General features: G+C 34.5%; 3 protein-coding genes across 3 annotated transcripts; 2 read left to right on the top strand and 1 right to left on the bottom strand.

Moving 5' to 3' along the window:
* The first annotated feature begins 112 nt into the window (after positions 1-112).
* Positions 113-1,041, top strand: h2ax1 (H2A.X variant histone family member 1). The gene has a single exon (XM_073829395.1). It carries the CDS (start codon positions 194-196, stop codon positions 578-580), a length of 387 nt encoding a protein of 128 aa, XP_073685496.1. The 5' UTR covers positions 113-193; the 3' UTR covers positions 581-1,041.
* A 736-nt stretch (positions 1,042-1,777) lies between these two features.
* zpr1 (ZPR1 zinc finger) lies at positions 1,778-8,820 on the bottom strand. The gene is made up of 13 exons (XM_073829394.1): positions 8,590-8,820; positions 8,335-8,496; positions 8,129-8,219; positions 7,585-7,655; positions 5,643-5,729; positions 5,401-5,523; positions 5,182-5,308; positions 4,284-4,354; positions 4,104-4,193; positions 3,915-4,025; positions 3,737-3,826; positions 2,518-2,583; positions 1,778-2,354 (listed from the first exon to the last, which is right to left on the bottom strand). The coding sequence occupies exons 1-13, from the start codon at positions 8,704-8,706 to the stop codon at positions 2,235-2,237; spliced, it is 1,326 nt and encodes a 441-aa protein (XP_073685495.1). The 5' UTR covers positions 8,707-8,820; the 3' UTR covers positions 1,778-2,234.
* Positions 8,821-11,602: 2,782 nt separating this feature from the next.
* Positions 11,603-17,684, top strand: LOC141299820 (cytotoxic and regulatory T-cell molecule). Its single transcript, XM_073830187.1, has 12 exons — positions 11,603-11,660; positions 12,760-12,909; positions 13,010-13,162; positions 13,283-13,399; positions 14,308-14,466; positions 14,923-15,021; positions 15,356-15,427; positions 15,564-15,602; positions 16,533-16,604; positions 16,733-16,870; positions 16,980-17,066; positions 17,167-17,684. The coding sequence occupies exons 1-12, from the start codon at positions 11,609-11,611 to the stop codon at positions 17,325-17,327; spliced, it is 1,299 nt and encodes a 432-aa protein (XP_073686288.1). The 5' UTR covers positions 11,603-11,608; the 3' UTR covers positions 17,328-17,684.
* Positions 17,685-17,826: the final 142 nt, after the last annotated feature.

Here is a 17,826-nt window from a genome sequence, read left to right as displayed (position 1 = left end):
CTCGCTTTCAAACGTCACCGACTACAGCTCGAGTGGCGATTGGTTGCTTGCTTTAGCGTGAAACCATCCAGTCAGAGCGCACGTCCGGGTATAAATACCAATCCCTGCTTACATCATAAACGAAAGTACCTTTGACTAGCAACACTAAACAGAACGCTACTACCCGAACAGGCGCTTCCTTTGTTATCAAAATATGTCTGGAAGAGGGAAAACCGGTGGGAAGGCCCGCGCCAAGGCCAAGTCTCGTTCATCCAGAGCTGGACTTCAGTTTCCAGTCGGACGTGTCCACAGATTATTACGCAAGGGAAATTACGCCGAGCGCGTAGGCGCAGGAGCCCCAGTGTATTTGGCCGCTGTCCTGGAATACCTAACGGCTGAGATCCTCGAGCTGGCAGGAAACGCAGCCCGAGACAACAAGAAAACAAGAATCATCCCCCGTCACCTGCAACTGGCTGTCCGCAACGACGAAGAGCTCAACAAGCTTTTAGGCGGCGTTACCATCGCCCAGGGCGGAGTGCTTCCAAACATCCAGGCAGTGCTGCTGCCCAAGAAAACCGAGAAGCCAGCCAAGAGCAAGTAACGGGGCTTTGCGATCATGGACAATGACACAAACGCAGCTCCGCTAGTTTGAGTCCGAGTAACCTTATGTTCCCTACTTCACCTTCTATTGTGTTTGTTTTAATGAAGACGACAGCTGCATCTTGTAAACTTTGATTTCTTTATTTGGTGTCGATAATTGCTCTTTTGGACAGACGCACTCCCTCACACAAGACGAGATCTACACCACCACTGGCTATAAATGGCCATGGGACATTTAAACCTGCCATCACGGTGGACTATCCTTACTGAAGAAGAAGAAAAAAATAATAAAACTCCATTTGTGGGGTGAATGAACATCAGTATTTCATCGTATATGGACCAATGTTGATTACATTTTATTTGTCACTGCTTTAAATTACATGCAAGTCATGTCCTTTATCTGCTGTTCAAGTGGTTATGTTGTTCCAATAAATGTTAAGTGCCAGTGGAAGGCACAAAGAACCCGTGATTCATTGTTTTTCTCCAAGTTGCATGACTTGAATGCTCTAAAAGAGAAGATCTAATTAGATGTTTCAAGTGTGCTACATTAAAGGAGCATTTTTTTTTACATTAAGACATTAATAGCTTCCTTTCTAAAAATAGAGTAATCATTAAGATAACTAATATGAGCTGAATATTTAGAAAAAGTACATAGATGAGTCCCCTCTTATGGGCACAGCTATTAAGTTAATAAAATTTACTCTATAAATTATTACACAAAATATGCTAAAAACAGTATCTAAGTTAAATATATTTACTTAATAGAATGAGTTAAATTGACATTTTAATGACCAATATGCAGAACAAGTTATGCCAAAAAGCATAAAAAACAACATGAAAATCCCATAATATTTAAATAATTATTTATGCAAATTTGAGAAAGTAGAAGTAAAACGTTATGCTAACAAGGTCCTGTAAACAGGACATTGTTAAAAAGACTGCTGCAATGGTGCCATTTATCATTATTAACAATATTAAAGAATGAATAATTGACCAATTAGAAAAACACAATGCACACTCTAAAGAGCCAGATAACAAAAACTGAAAGCATAATCAGCAGTGTAACTGCATGTTCCAATGTGGCCATAAAATCTATTATTAGTTAGAACATTCCATTTAGTTTTGATGATGTGCTGAAGACATTAATTAGATATCTCACTGACCTCAAAAGTTAAGTGTAAATAGATCAGCCCCATAGTTATTGCATCATGTTGTTTTATTGTACAAACATAACCCTTATTATATTACAGCCGTTATGAGTCAAGTCTAATTACATGGAAATGAAATAATGGGTCCATGGAATTTACATCCAGTGTGCTTAAGACTACTTTATTAAGTGTCTGTGGTTTTAAATACTCCAAAAACTTGATAACAATTCTGTTGTTACATTGGTTATTAACACAAACTTATAACTTAAAAATTGTAATGGACAGCAAGGAAAATTCAGCACCTTGCATTTGTTCAAGCCAAAATAATATTTTTTTTCCCCTTTCAAATCATAACACTGCCTTTAAAAGACACTATGGTTTTCAGAAGTGCTAATTACATGAGATATTACAATAAATGTAAAAGTGATTTAAATAATGTTTTATAATGGCTTTGACAGAGATTGGCATATAACAGCATATAATCTCCATTTTTCTCTGACTTTAAGCCTATTTCTCTGCGTACCCTTCTGTTTTCATGTCATTCAGCCCCAAGTCTTCATTCTGCTCAAAGGTCCTGGTGTACTTCTCAATCTTCATTTCTGGATCTGGATCTGGCGCATAAACATTCTGCAAAAAAAGCGTGAATGGTTAGCCTATATATAAAAAGAAAAACAGATATTCCAAAATATTTAAAATGAAATAGATTTAAACAGTAAATGTAATGCTTAACCATTAGATGTTTTTAATAAGATCCTTTACATAAAATACAAAAAAAATTACACTGGCTCACCTGAAGATAACTATTTCCTGTTGGATCATCCAGGATAATATGCACATCCATTTCCCCTGCCATTATCTAAGAAACATTTTGTAAATACACATTACGACTTTGTAAAAACATGGACTTTAACACATTGATTAAAAAAAAAAAAAAATTAAATTAAATAAATTAAAAAAAAGAATAAATGTACATATACATATATATATATATATATATATATATATATATATATATATGCAATACTCAAAAAAGGAACTTCTTTGGTTAAATTGTATTTGTAATTGTAATTTTTTTTTTAACAGAATTCTCTTATGCTCATCAAGGCTGCATTTACTTGATTGCCAGAAGAAAGAAAAAAAACAGTTATATTGTGCATATTATTAGAGTTTAAAACGGTGGTTTTCTATTTTAATATATTTTAAAATCAGCCATTACTTCAGTCTTCAGTGTCACACCATCCTTCACAAAAAAAAACATAAATTATATTATGCTGATTTATTCGTTTTTATTATCAATGTTGAAAACAGTTGTGCTGCTTAATATTTTTTTGGAACCTGTGATTTTTCAGGATTCTTTGACTAAGTAAAAAAGAACAGCATTTATTCTAACAATATAGGACTTTGCTATCACCTTTTATCAATTTAAACCATCCTTGGTGAATAGAAGTATTAATTTATTTAAAAAAAATAAAATAACGACCACAAATGGTACATACAAACAGTTGTTACAAAATATTTATATTTTACATAAATGCTGTTCTTTTTAACTTTTTACTTATTAAAGAATATTAATATAAGTATAATTAAAGCATTACATGTTCCAACAAAATATTAAGCAGCACAACTGTTTTCAACATTGATAATAAATCAGCATATTAGAATGATTTCTGAAGCATCATGTGACACTAAAGACTGGAGTAATGATGCAGAATATTCAGCTTTTCATCACAGAAACAAATTACATTTTAAAACATATTCACACAATAATATTTGACAATATTACTGTTTTCTTAAATTTTTGTCAAATAATTGCAGCCTTGATGAGCTAATCCCATACTTTATCAAATCTATAACCATTTATATACTTTTTCCAGTTATTCTATATTTATTTATTTATTTATTTTCAAAAATGATAAACAAGCTCCTTTTTTAGATACCAAATTGAGAATACTGCCATTGCTTTTAACAGTGAGGAACGTTAACAGAAATATAAGTAATAGATTTCAAACCTTGTCAATTTTTTGCCCAAAGAGTTGTAGTTTCTCAGTTCTATCTGCTGTCGAGCTGTCTCCACACATGAAGGGGTTTTTCGAAACAATCTAAAATAAGCATAAAAGCATAAAATAAGCATAAAAGGAGCTGTTTGTTCATAACAGCAAACACTGTTAGCCGGGCTTTGATTCCTACCAGGTCTTTGATGTCCTTGAGAAGTCCTTCCAGGGTAGTAAACTTTCCTCCAAGAGCCGCCATTCCCAAATCAAACTCCAGCTCGGGAATCAAAACACTACACGTCTCTGACTGTAACAAACAGACATATATCAATGACAATTCTTATGGAAAGCATATTCACATAGTGTTTCTCAAAGACGAACTCACCTTAAGCAGGTCTCTGGACATATCCGAAAGGTCGGTTAAGTGGAGTGTTATTCTGGTTCCCAGCTCTTCTGTGGCTCCTCCTGATTTCACCTATTTAATTATTTGATAAAAAATAAAAATATATGATATGGAAACAGCAACAGAAATATACATAAAGTATAGCATGTTAATTCTTCCCACCTCATTGGTGCGATGTCCACAGCTGTCGCAATTAGTGGCCATTATAATGACCTCTTTAAAGTGCGGAATTTCTGCAGTTGGGTTAAGGGACCAATAAACTACTTTCTTTAAATGGATCCCCGGGTATTTAGACTTGTATGGCTTAATATAACATAAATGATGTATCTTAATGAAATATATAGTAGAAAACCCATGAAAGATTTACACTGTATACGCAAACGGAAATCAGTGAAAAGTCCCTGATGAGTTTGCGCAAGAAAACGTCATCTTTTCGCTTTAAATCGGTTTGAACAATGAGGATAAGCGCAAGTAATTACCATTTTGAATAGCCGCTATACCCACAATCTCTGTGCACTGTGTAAACAATGAGTGTCGTACATACGCTACACATCGCTTCCAGCGTTTGCGTATAATACGCCAGAGCGCGTTCACATGTAACATGCCGGATGATGAGCTCGTGCTCGGACAGATGGACATGGCTGTGTAACAAAGGTAGAAAATTATATAAATACTGTTCGGTTTCTCACAAAAAAAACGATCGTTTCGTGTCTTAGGACATCAATGTATCGTCACGAGCCGCAGGGTGTAATTTGGATTTGTCTGTGCATGTTTTGTTTTACTTTTAAAGGTCTGGTGCCCATCCACTGCCATTATTTGGCTGACAGACTGCACCGCTTTGAGTTAAAAATCTTCGTTTGTGTTCTGCTGAAGAAACAAAGTCACCTGCATCTTGGATGCCCTGGGGGTAAACAGATAAAATTTTCATTTTTGGGTGAACTATCTCTTTAAACTCTTAAGACTATTTTCTAATGTACCATTTCTCCATGCAGCATTGTTATTCAGTGCCATTTCCACAAAAAAGTGAATTTTTTCGCATATAGCAAACTTTAAAGGATACGAACAAGCTTCATGTTTGTGTTGGCCGGGGCGTTGCATTCTGGGCAGTTAGTGTTGAACACTAATACCTCATTTCTCATTGTATCTAGATCACTGCCAGACTTTTCATCTTCTTGTTCTTCCTCTACCTGTGAAAAGAGATGAAAGAAGTTGAAGAAATCGAGATCTTGTCATTATCCACACTCTGAAGTCAACAGCAGGTGCTGTAGCAACTTCTTACCTCTATTCCTAGTGCAGCGTTTTGTTCTGGCGTCCTTTTGTAATGCGTGGCAGTGAGAGCAGTGTCTTTCTGAGGTGCAAAAGGGTTCTCGATAAAACTGTTCCCTGATGGATCATCTATAATCTGTAGACAGAAGTCAAATGAGGTAGTCGTTAGTTCTAACTTCATGATAATAATCAAGCTGTTTAATCTTTTGGAGTTGCATTGAATCTTTCTGTGGTTTACTATTCGCAAAGACTTACTAATGTGAATTCCTCTTCGACTTCTTTAAGTTTTTTCAACCTCTGGATGAATCCCTCTATTTTTTCAGCTACAGCTGGATCTGTTGCCTGAAATGTGGAAAGAAACAGAGTCATATAAACAGAACTCTATTTATGGACTCAAGTAATTATTTTGAGATCAACAGTGTAGATAGCACAAACAATTGTATAATATAGGCATATGGGTTAAAGGAACACTCCACTTTTTTTGGAAATAGGCTCATTCTCCAACTCCCCCCGAGTTAATAAGTTGATTTTTACCGTTTTGAAATCCATTCATCCGTTCTCCTGTTCTGGCGATATCACTTTTAACATTGCTTAGCATAGATCATCGAATCCTATTAGACCAATAGCATCGCGTTCAAAAAATGACCAACGAGTTTCCATATTTGTTGTATTTAAAACTTGACTCTTCTGTAGTTATATCGTGTACTAAGACCGGTGGAAATGCAAAGCTGCGAAAGCTTTCCATTCCGGCGTAATAGTCAAGGAAGTCTGCTGCCGTAATAAGGCCGAAGCAGGCGGAGTATTATCAGAAATGAGTTCCCAGCTAGTTTAGCATTTGCACATGTGCTGCGTGGTATTACTGCTCCTGCTTCAGCCATATTACAGCAGCAAATTTCCTTGACTATTACGCCGGAATGGGAGTGTAGTTCCTAATCTTATCAGCCTAGAAAATTTAAGCTTTGCATTTCCACCGGTCTTAGTACACGATATAACTACAGAAGAGTCAAGTTTTAAATAGGACAAATATGGAAACTCGTTGGTCATTTTTGAACGTGATGTTATTGGTCTAATAGGATTCAATGATCTATGCTAAGCTATGCTAAAAGTGATATCGCCAGAACAGGAGAACGGCTGAATGGATTTCAAAACGGTAAAACTCAACTTATTAACTCGGGGGGAGTTGGAGAATGAGCCTTTTCCAAAAAAAGTGGAGTGTTCCTTTAAGGACGAAAAGGGGTTTTCAAGCATCAAAATAATACAAGTTTAACACTGCTTAATTTTTTTTCTCTTTCTGAACAAAACATACACATTACTATTACACATTTTTACTATTATTTACAGATGATACCCACTAAACGTCATTCAGTTAATACACACACAAAAAAAAAAAAAAAAAAAAAAAAAAAAAAAAAAAAAAACTGTCAGGCATATTCATTTAGAACAAGAAACATTCAATGACATTAAAAGACTCTATTTACGGTTCACACTGCAGCCAAAAATTAATTAATTGTAATTTTGAATCTTTACCAATCTTTGCCAATAACCCTCAAACCATTGCTTTACCCATTTGTAAGCAAGATTTTTTTAAACCATTTAAAAAATAAAATGTAGTATGATCACTTTTTCCTTTTATATATTTTAGTTATTTTAACATAAAAATGGGTAACACTTTACAAAAAGGTGCCATTTGTTAACAATAATGTATTAACTAACATTAACAAACAATGAACAGCACATTTACTTTTTATAAATTTTTGTTAACGTCAATAAAAATACAGTCGTTCATTGTTCATGTTAGTTCACAGTGCATTAACTAATGCTAACAAACACAACTTCTGAAGGCTGAAATTAACATTAATTTAATAAATGATCTAACAGTATTGCTCATTCTTATTTCATGTTAACTAATGTAGTTACCTATTGCAAAGAGTTGTTACACTGAAAGACAATGGAACATTATTTCAACCATGTCCCTATATTTCATTTTCAAAAAAGTCACTTTTCAAGACACTGCGTACATAAAAAAAAAAATCACTGTTGTAAATTTACCTTGATGGAGGCACCAAAGTGAGACACATCTTTGACCCATATACCTATATAATGCATGCTCTTGCAGCATAAATTATGGGTTTGTCAGAAGACAATCAATCTAAAATTTGTGAAACTCATTGAATATACAGATAAAACACACACACACCTTTCTAGTAGGTTGGTCTTGTTCTAAACCCGCCACTGCTCTGTCCAGAAGGCCCTCAATGGTTGACAAAGCTAAACAATTAGAAAAAAAAAGACAAAATAATTGATCATACTGCAAACAGCATTTATTATAGAGCGTTCTCATGACACGTCATCAATCAGCCACATTTACTGGATGGAAATAATGCCACTGAACTGAACAAAACTTGCATATTTACTTGCATATGTAGCATTTCTGGTCAGGTAGGTGAAATATTAAGATGATATCTTAATTAATACTGCTTGTACATATCTTCACCACCTATTACCTTCAGTTTGTCACAATACTGTGCCCTTTCCTGCTTACTAAGCCCTTCTCTATATGATTTAGTAGCTTCCACACATTTTTTCCGTGGTTTAGACAGCATAAATTAGCAGAACAATGCATTCAGTAGTACTTTAACCGTGCAATCCATGCTGTTGTTTACATCCGAGTATCGCCAACATGGTAGTAAGTGCAACTTCCCAAAACGTATTTTTTGTTAATTTAACAGACTTGTACATACAGCCCTTCTGTGTGAAAGCAGGAATTTCAAAATCAAGTTGTGGAATTCTGGTGGATGCGCTGTCAGACTTCACAACCTCTCGGTTCATGTCCTGCGGAAGAAAAGAAAAATTATTTGCTTATACCTGAGAGTAACTTCAAATGTGACAACAAGATATAACTGACCAGATAATGAATATCTAACACACGTTAACAGTGGATCCATACCTGTTTGGTCTTCACTTGTAAGGTGTACAGCACACCCTGCTCTTGTATCCGACCAGCAGACTGGATTTCTGTGTCGGTCCAGTGACAGTGTGAACATGTGAAGGAGCTGATGATGATTTCTTTGAAGAAAGGGATCTTAGTAAGCAGTAGACGTGTGCTTCCCTGTACAACACATAAAATTGATATTATTTAAATCATTTATTAGTTCAGAAAATATATATGTATCAACTGAATAAAAATAATTAGGATATTTACATTTTCGTAACAGTTCATGCACAAACTCTCGATCACTGTAGGTTGCTGATCTTCATCTTCTGCATTAATGTCCTTAAAAACGCCGCCGCGGATTCGTTCCTCCTCAATAACTGACATCCTGTCAGGCACTGTAGATTAAAACTATATACACTCTCTGGGTTACTGCTAGAAGTGGTTAGTTATTAATGAGTGGCGTTCTACTAGAAGTTTCCAGCCGCTGTCGCACGTTTTTGTGTAATATCCTCATGTGCGCTTGAATCATCACCGGGTCAGATCAAGTTCACTAAATATATCAAAATAAAAGTCCCGACTAAGTCTATTCAGTCGTAGTAAAACGTCTGATTAGTGCACTAAAAAGTTCAATGTATTTATAATAAATGCAAATACAATAATGTAACAACGGTTACAGCAGAAACTCAAGGACAGTAGCGATTTGTTAAGGTGATATCAACGATTACTTAACAACATTCTTTCGTTTGAATTAGGGCTGAGTTCGTACTACGTTTAATACTTTTAATATTCAACATGGTATCTCAGAGGGCATTTTCCTCATGTTTTAAGAGTTTCAAAGCATGCCTAGTATGCATACTAATAACATTTAATCTGACAAAAAAGCGAACCATAATATGTAAAATATTTAAGGGAGAAGTTAACTTCCAGAATTAATATGATAATTTACTCACCCCCATATCATCAAAATTATCATGCCTTTCTTTTTTCAGTCGAATTTTTTTTTTTTTTGAGGAAAACATTACAGTATTTTTCTCCATTTAGTAGACTTTAATGGTGGCCAACAGACTGAAGGTCCAAATTGCAGTTTCAATGCAGCTTCAAAGAGCTCTGCACGATCTCAGTCATAAATGCTCATTTGTTTTAACCACAAATGCTCATCTTGCACTATCTCTGCAATGTGCGTCTTCATGCATTGTGTAATTACATTGCGAAAGTCACATGAGGTTAGTTCTTCGCCTTGTGTACTTTGGTTCAAAAAGGTAAGACTCCATCTCATTTTCTCCTTCACATTCAGAATCGTCCAACATCATTGTTTGTTTGAGTTATTTGCAAAGGTCATTTGACATTCTCTGCACGTTCGCTTTGTAACACTGTGTTGGCACTTATGTAATTACATAATGCATGAAGTTGAGCTAGTGCAAGAAAAGCATGTGTGGTTAAAAAGTATACATAATTGATTTTTTTTTTTTTTTTTTTTTGAAAATGGCCAATCGTTTTGCTAGATAACACCCTTATTTCTTGGCTGGGATTGTGCAGTGAAGCTACATTGAAACTGCAATTTTGATCTTCAACCCATTGGCCACCATTGAACTCCACAATATGGAGAAAAATCATGGAATGTTTTCCTCAAAAACCTTAATTTCTTTTCAACATAAGAAAGAAAGATATAAACGTATGCACCAAAACCTTCCCCGATCCCACCCCTCTCTCTCCAAATCATCTCCTGTCAATGAAAAATGCAAAAAAAAAAAAAAAAAAAGAGAAAGACATGAAAGTGGAAGTGAACTTCTCCTGCCTTTAATTAATCAATCGGAAGCCACTAGATGGCGCTACCTCTGCTTCTATATCTTTGCCTTATGCCTTCAGTGCTGCTAATGAGCTGGTAAGATTCTGCTAATACACAAATTCTGTATTCTTAGTGGTCAAAAGACAAAAGATATATTATTTAAACTGTAAACAACCACATCAGACATTGATTTATTACATTTATTATTGTTCTGACCACATAAAACCTGTAAAGTGACTTGAGAATCTTCTTGACCTTCAGCATCTCATCACTGCAGTGGACTTCATATATCATATATTGTTATCCATGATGGCATGTCCTAGCCAAAAAGCATCAAAGCTTTATAATTTACTCATAATAAACCAGCATTGTGTAAACTGGTCCTTGGTGCCTGAACATAACTTAATGTAGAATATGCTTTATAATATAACAATTGTGTTAGTTACTACCTGTGAGATGTGAAATGGATCTAGGTTCTGTATTGAAACGAGAAGTTTTTTTTTGTGCCAACATAGTGGTCATTGGGTAGTGTGAAATTTGATCATGTGATTTTTTTCTCACAAACCAAATAAAGACCTTCCTGTTTCTGCTGAGTTGTTTAACGTTTTTGTGTAATACCAGACCGTGATGACACTTTTGGTGACGCTGTCAGGGTGCTGTCGTAGAGATACTAAAAATAATTTTTAGTTGATCATAGACCATTTTATCAGAAAAGATCTATAAAATCTCAATTGTTTCTTGACATAAATATTGAAATATATACTTAGAATTTGGAGAACAAATCTACAGAATTAAATAGACATAAATACAAAAATAATATCAGTAAATGGAATGGTTTTCTTGTTTTATTTGAAAAAAAAATTACAAAAAGCAAACAAAAGCACGCATATCAGTCTTAAATGGGTGCTCGACTAAAAAACACGTAGACGAGATGAATTATGATATACATTTTTTTATATTTTTGGAGTTTTGGTGTTGCCGACTTTACACTTTAATCTTCTATTTAAAAAATTACAATTATTTTTATTATTTTTTTTTATTCTTTATTTAGAGCGTTAAATTAGATATATTATTCATCAATTGTAGGAGGGGAGTTATTACATTGAAACTTCAGTAGACCTTTGAAACTTATAGTCATGTAATTTAGCGCTTCATAAACTTATAGTTTTATAATTTAATGATTTTAATTAATATTATATTATATTATATTACACAGCATTCATATACTGTGGAATTGTTAAGAAAACTGAGACAAGTCAGAACTGAAGTGTGAATTAGACACAGCATTTGATTAAATAGTAAAGAACTTCAAAAGGTCAAAAGGTGGGGAGTGTAAATTTAGTAAAAGAGAATCAATGACCCGTCCGAAATGCCCCTGAAACTTCACACATAAATTTGCACAGGGGAAAAGACCATGACATGTCATGATGTCATGGAAGCCGCTCTCTTTAAAAGAGTCAAAGCAGAGGAAGTGAGCTTCAGAGTTCAAGAGCGTGCAGAATGGAGATCAAAACAGTCTTAGTTGTTCACGCTTTCATCTTGATTGTAGGAGGTAAGACAGACATATTTCTTATTTATGGTTTAGGCTACATCTATGTCTTTTAAAGCAGTGTTGTGAACTTATTTACCTGATGCCTTTGGGTAGACTGAATGGGTATGTAATGGGTATCGTAAGAGAAGGTTTCAGATGTATGTCAGTGCATTAAATGCTTTATCGAATGATGCCGTATGACAGATTTGCCATATGAAACAATTAACTTATTTTGGTACAATTCTATTGGATTGGTTGAATGACATGGCTCTCAAAGAGCTATTTATACTTTATTCAACTTATAAAAATGCAGTTTTGTTGGTGTAAATAACTGTATATAGGTTGATTCATTGATATTTAATAGCTTTTTTGACTTGAATGAAACCAATTTTAGGCTACCATTTGTTTAGAGTATGTTTGCTCACCTTATATAGAAACAGGAAAATATTCTTGCAAAGATGCATACGGTATCAACACAGCAGATGATGTTAAGCTTTTCAATAATGATCCTAAATAGCAAGACAAGATCAGTGAACATATTGAACATATTTCAAAATTTATAATAATGTATATTATTCTATGAAATGAAATGCAAAGGTGAACTGTACTAGTTTTACTCCCACATACAAATTCACATGAGGCATTGGGGTCATTTTTACATATGCCAAAAAAAAATCACACCTCCACATAGCTTGATTTAGAACTACATCTGTTTAATATGTTTACACCTCTGTGAGTAACGTTTTAACACCACTGTTTCCTGTTCCAACACGAGCATTTCGCTTTGTGTCACAGTGGCAAGTTTTCTCTCGCTGCAAGATCAAACCACAAAAGAAAATAAAGACCACTTACAGCAGTCACTTTTTCTCTCTACTGCAAAATGTGGCCCCCTCTCGCTTTCAGCCGCAGCACCTAAAAGTGGAGAGAAAACACAAATGAGTCAGAGCAGAGCGTAGGGTATCTGTGGTCTTATCTGCCCCCTATCAGCCTACTGTTCTTCCATTCAACTAGCCTACACTTGACTGCATTTAGCATTTATTAATGTTTTAGGTTGTTGAATTATGTGAGAAGCTTTGGTTAAACATGATGATACTAACTTACTTCTCTTTATTCTGAATAGGCATAAGAAAATGTCTGGCAACAAAGTATGTTACAGTGGGAGAAGGAGAAACACTGGTATTGAGATGTCCTCGAAAAAACTTTAGTGGAAATGGACACATGGAGTGGAGAAATCCAAAAGGCCATCTTTTGTTCTTCAACCATGAAAAAGGTGAGGGCGAGAACACTGTGGAATGTATTTCAATCACATTTACATTTTCTCTTTATTGTATCTCATAAACACTTAAAATGTATTCTATGTTTCCCTACAGCTCTAAGAGACCCAAGAAGCAGCATTTTTATATTAAACAGCTCTGAATATACATTACACATCTCCAATGTTACCTTAGACGATACAGGGCTTTATAAATGTCTACTGTATGATAATGAAGTCACTACTAAAAGATTTAAAGTTAATGTTTTTGGTAAGTATAAATGTTTAATTTCTCATCTTTTCTAAAAAAACATGCATAATTATGACTATTAAAGATAATGGCTAATGAATAAGGGAATAGGAAATTAAACTCTTTTTGATCTGATCACAGGAATGCCAAAAATAGAAATGGCCGAGTATGAAGATAAAACAATCATTAAGTGTACAGCGGAAGCGAATGGCAACCCACCTAAACTCACATGGCAAATCAGTGGGGTTGAAATCGAAGGTAAGTTCCGAGAAGTGTGGCAAAAGAGTAGGCAGACTGTTAGGGGGGCAGACAGGTATATATACACACACACACACACACACACATATATGTGACCATGGAAAACAAAACCAGTCATAAGGTTATAAGATTTATATATCATGCTGAATAAATAAGCTTTCCATTAATGTATGGTTTGTTAAGAGATACAACTATTTCAAAATTTGGAAAATCTGAGGGTGCAAAAAATTTAGTTTTAAGTATTAAGTATTAAGTCACCTTTAAAAATGTCCAAATAAAGTTCTCAGCAATGCATATTACTAATCAAAACTTACGTTTTGAAATATTTACTGTAGGAAATTGCCAAAATATCTTAACCGAACATAATCTTTACTTAATATCCTAATGATTTTTGGCATAAAAGAAAAAAAAAATTTCCCTATGCAATGTATTTTTGTCTATTGCAACAAATACAGTATACCTATACTTAAGACTGGTTTTGTGGTCCAGGGTCACATATGTGTGTGTGTGTGTGTGTGTGTGTGTGTGTGTGTGTGTGTGTGTGTGTGTGTGTGTGTGTGTGTGTGTGTGTGTGTGCGTGTGTGCTTGGAGTCAGTAAGATTTTTGATCAGATAAATGCTTGATGAGCACAAGAGACTTCTGTCAAAATTAAGAAATATTACTAACAGACATAATGTGCAAACAGACTTCAAACAAATTCCCATGACTTCTGATTCCCATGACTTTCTCTCACTAAGAAAGAATACCTCGTGAAAATAGAGGAACCATAATATTCTGAAATAGGTCAGCCAAGGACAAGTGCAAACAATAGTGCTATCAATAGTAAATCTAGTGTGTTTCATAGACTGTTTTAAATATATATAAAAAATCACATTACTGAATATATATGCCCTGTTTTGTCCTCACAGCTTCACCCAATACCTTGCGGGAGCAAAGATCAAACAGGTCACTTGCAGTTAGCATCTTAACAGTCAAAACTCACATCAGGACAGCAACGGTGATGTGCCTGGCAAAACATAAAGCTCTCCCACAACCACTGATACATTTCGTCACTATTGAAAATCACTGTAAGTATAGACAAATGGTAGGCTACATATGACCAATTTCAGGAATAGCAGACACCTCTAACTAGAATTCATATTTGCGCTAACCTCACCAACATAACCACTGATGTTCCAAGCATGTGACCTAAAACTGTGGCAATTCGCCATAAATGACATTATAGCCAGTATTAGAAAAGGGAACCGAAAGATTTGGGGATTTTGTTTGGCTGTGCTGCACAGGGAAAGTTTTAAACTTATCTGAACTTCGAAATATTTGGTAGTTTCCTATTTAAGTGAATGTGTGGTTCTCATTAGAGTGGTCAGTCACATGATGTCAGGGAAGTCAACTATTTCTTTGAACAAAAACAACTGTGTTCCCCATTCAGATGCATGCACTACATATGTATTATATAACAAACACTAGTCAGATTCTTAGAAGTGTACAGTCAAACTGAATGTTTTTATTGTATTTCCACATAGCTGTTACGGCCTCCACAACAAGGTACGCCAGTACTAGAGATGTGATAAAGACGGACACAATGATCACAACCACTTCTACTCCTGCCATTATCAGTACAGGTAAGTGTTTCTCTCTATTTTATGTATTAGGATCATTTAGGATCAAGTCATTTAATTTCTTAATGACCAAACCAAATACACTACATAAACTAGGTATCTTAAAAGAGTCTGAGCATGACAGAAACTTTAAATGTAGCTCACATAAAAAAATGAAAGCAGAACCACATTTTGTGTAATGGCTTCACATCAAACCACAGTGGAAATTGCTTTTGCACTTTTTGCTTGTTACTCTCTGCCTCCATCTTCTGGTAGCTTTTAAATACTGCAGAGTCATTTTAAGGCATTCTTCCCTTTGGTATCTCAGCAATTTAACAAATACACAATCTAATTACAGAACAAATGGAGCTGTCATCAATTTCAGAAAGTACTGAAGTGCACCCAACAGGAGACAGCACTACCTCAAAAGGTATAAATGTTCAATTTTGCATGATAAAATACTTTAACAATATTTTTTATTTGACCTAAAAGTTAATATGTTTTTATAAGACAATTTGAGTGTTTGTTCTTTGTGATTAATCAATTTGCTTTGTAATCTCTTTTAGCTGAGGAACAATCCATGGTGACAGATATAAGCTTGACGAGTAAGTGTTATTAAATTTCATTTTCTAATATTTAACATAATATACTAAACATAATACAGTTGAGGTCAAAAGTTTACATGCGCCTTGTAGAATCTACAAAATGTTAATTATTTCACCAAAATAAGAGAGATCATACTAAATGCATAGTTTAGAAGGAAACACAAAACTTACTTTGTCTTCTGGGAAAAAGTATCTTCTGCAGCTTCTGAAGGGCAATACTAAATGGAAAAATTACGATATTTAGGCAAAATAACAAAAGAGTACTCATCTTCAAAATAAGAGAGACCATACAAAATGCATGTTTCAGGAGGAAACACCGAATTTACTTTGTCTTCGGGGAAATAGTATCTTCTGTAGCTTCTGAAGTGCAATACTAAATGGAAAAAAAAAATTATATTTAGGCAAAATAACAAAAATGTACTCATCTTCATTTTGTTCAAAAGTTTACATCCCGGGCTCCTCTTCATGCATCGTTTTCTTTCGGGAGCATTAGTGAGCATTTGAACCTTCTGTAATAGTTGCACATGAGTCCCTCAGGTGTCCTCAGTGTGAAAAGATGGATCTCAAAACCATACAGTCATTGTTGGAAAGGGTTCAAATACACAGATATACTGAACAACTCATGAACATCTATCATTAAACAAAAAAAGTGTATGTAAACTTTTAAACGGGGTCATTTTTATAAATTAAACTATTATTTTATCTTGTGGACTATATGTAAACGTCTTTTATGTGAAATACCTTATTCAGGTCAGTACTAAATAAAAAAAAGAACATGCATTTTTATATGAGCCCTCAAATTTTGCTAAAATAATTACTTTTTTTGCAGATTCTGCAAGGTGTATGTAAACTTTTGACCTCAACTGTATATCATTAATCTCGCTTACTTTATGCAGTGAAGTTGATCTCAAATCTATCTTTGCATTTCAGCACACAACATCAACTCTTCAGAGACAAATTCACCCGAAGAATTCCTGACCAAAAATGCCACAGACTCACCAGGTGTGAATTTTTACTGACAAACTAGCAAAACTATTTTCTATCTTGCACTTATATGAATGTTTAAATGAAAATCAAAGCAACATGTAAAGGACATGACTGACTTATTGTATTAATTTGTGTAATTGCAGATTTTGGCATGCGACACTATACAAAGGAAAGCTCACCGCTGCTGATCCTGCTGGTCACAAGCCTTATCATAGCTTTGCTTATTGTAGTCATCTTCTTCTTGGTCAGACTGCAAAGGGCACATTTAGCCTGGAAAAAAGGTAATATAAGATTATTTATATTTGACTACAAACTTCAGTTGGATTCTAGAGTTTAGCTAGTCTTTTAATCCTGGATTCAGTTTTTCATTTAAATCTGTTGTTATTACAGAGAATGAAGAATCAGAGCAGTCTGTGGAAAGCAGCAAATCAAAAGCTAGTCACGAGGAGAAGCAGTCCCAGGAAAGGAGAAGACAAGGTATACCCGCTAAAACCACCTAATCTTTAGATCAAATTTACATGCTTTTGTGTCTTTACAAACTAAAAAGAGTTCATGTTTCTCTTGATTTCCTGTCTAGGTTTTTGGAACTCAAATTTCACAGAATACAAAGTAGAAGAACCTCCACAGAGTACAGCAAATTCAGTAGCTACAGTAGAAGTGATCACTGAAACACAAGAAAGTTCAACAGAAGCTTGTAACAAACTTGACAGAGCTTGTGTCAAGGAGACTGAACTTTAAGAGGACAATTCAGCAGGTTCTGAATCCTCGTAGACTGAACTGATTTTGCAGTTCCTTTATTGAACAATGGTGCTCACTAAAAGATAATGAATATAGCTACCAACTGTATATATTTGTATGTACAGTTTGTACTTTTCAGTCATTGCTGGTTTACATATTTTGTATAATAAATGTAAAGTGTTTTATTATGTGTGCTTTATTACAATGTTACAGTGTTCTCCTGATAAAATTGGAACAGACTGCCATGACATTTCATTGTTATATTAAAAATGTACATTTTTAACCTGAAATGGTTGCTGCTTTCACTGTTAACAATGTTGGGTCTTATGACATTCAAAAGTCAGTATGCTTTTTTATAAATAGTGCAAAAAATTTTATGAAATAAAATATTTTTAAAGTAACGTGTGGGTTTTAGTCTTGTAAAGCACGAAAAAAAAATATATGAAATGACAGTTAAACCAAGCTCACTTTTTGGATGTCACTATTGTTTTGGCCTTAT

This window comes from Garra rufa, chromosome 23 (genome assembly GCF_049309525.1).
Source record: "Garra rufa chromosome 23, GarRuf1.0, whole genome shotgun sequence".
NCBI classification, from domain to species: Eukaryota; Metazoa; Chordata; class Actinopteri; order Cypriniformes; family Cyprinidae; genus Garra; species Garra rufa.
Note: the sequence above shows the minus strand (reverse complement) of the source record. Positions and strands in the feature narration are given on the sequence as shown.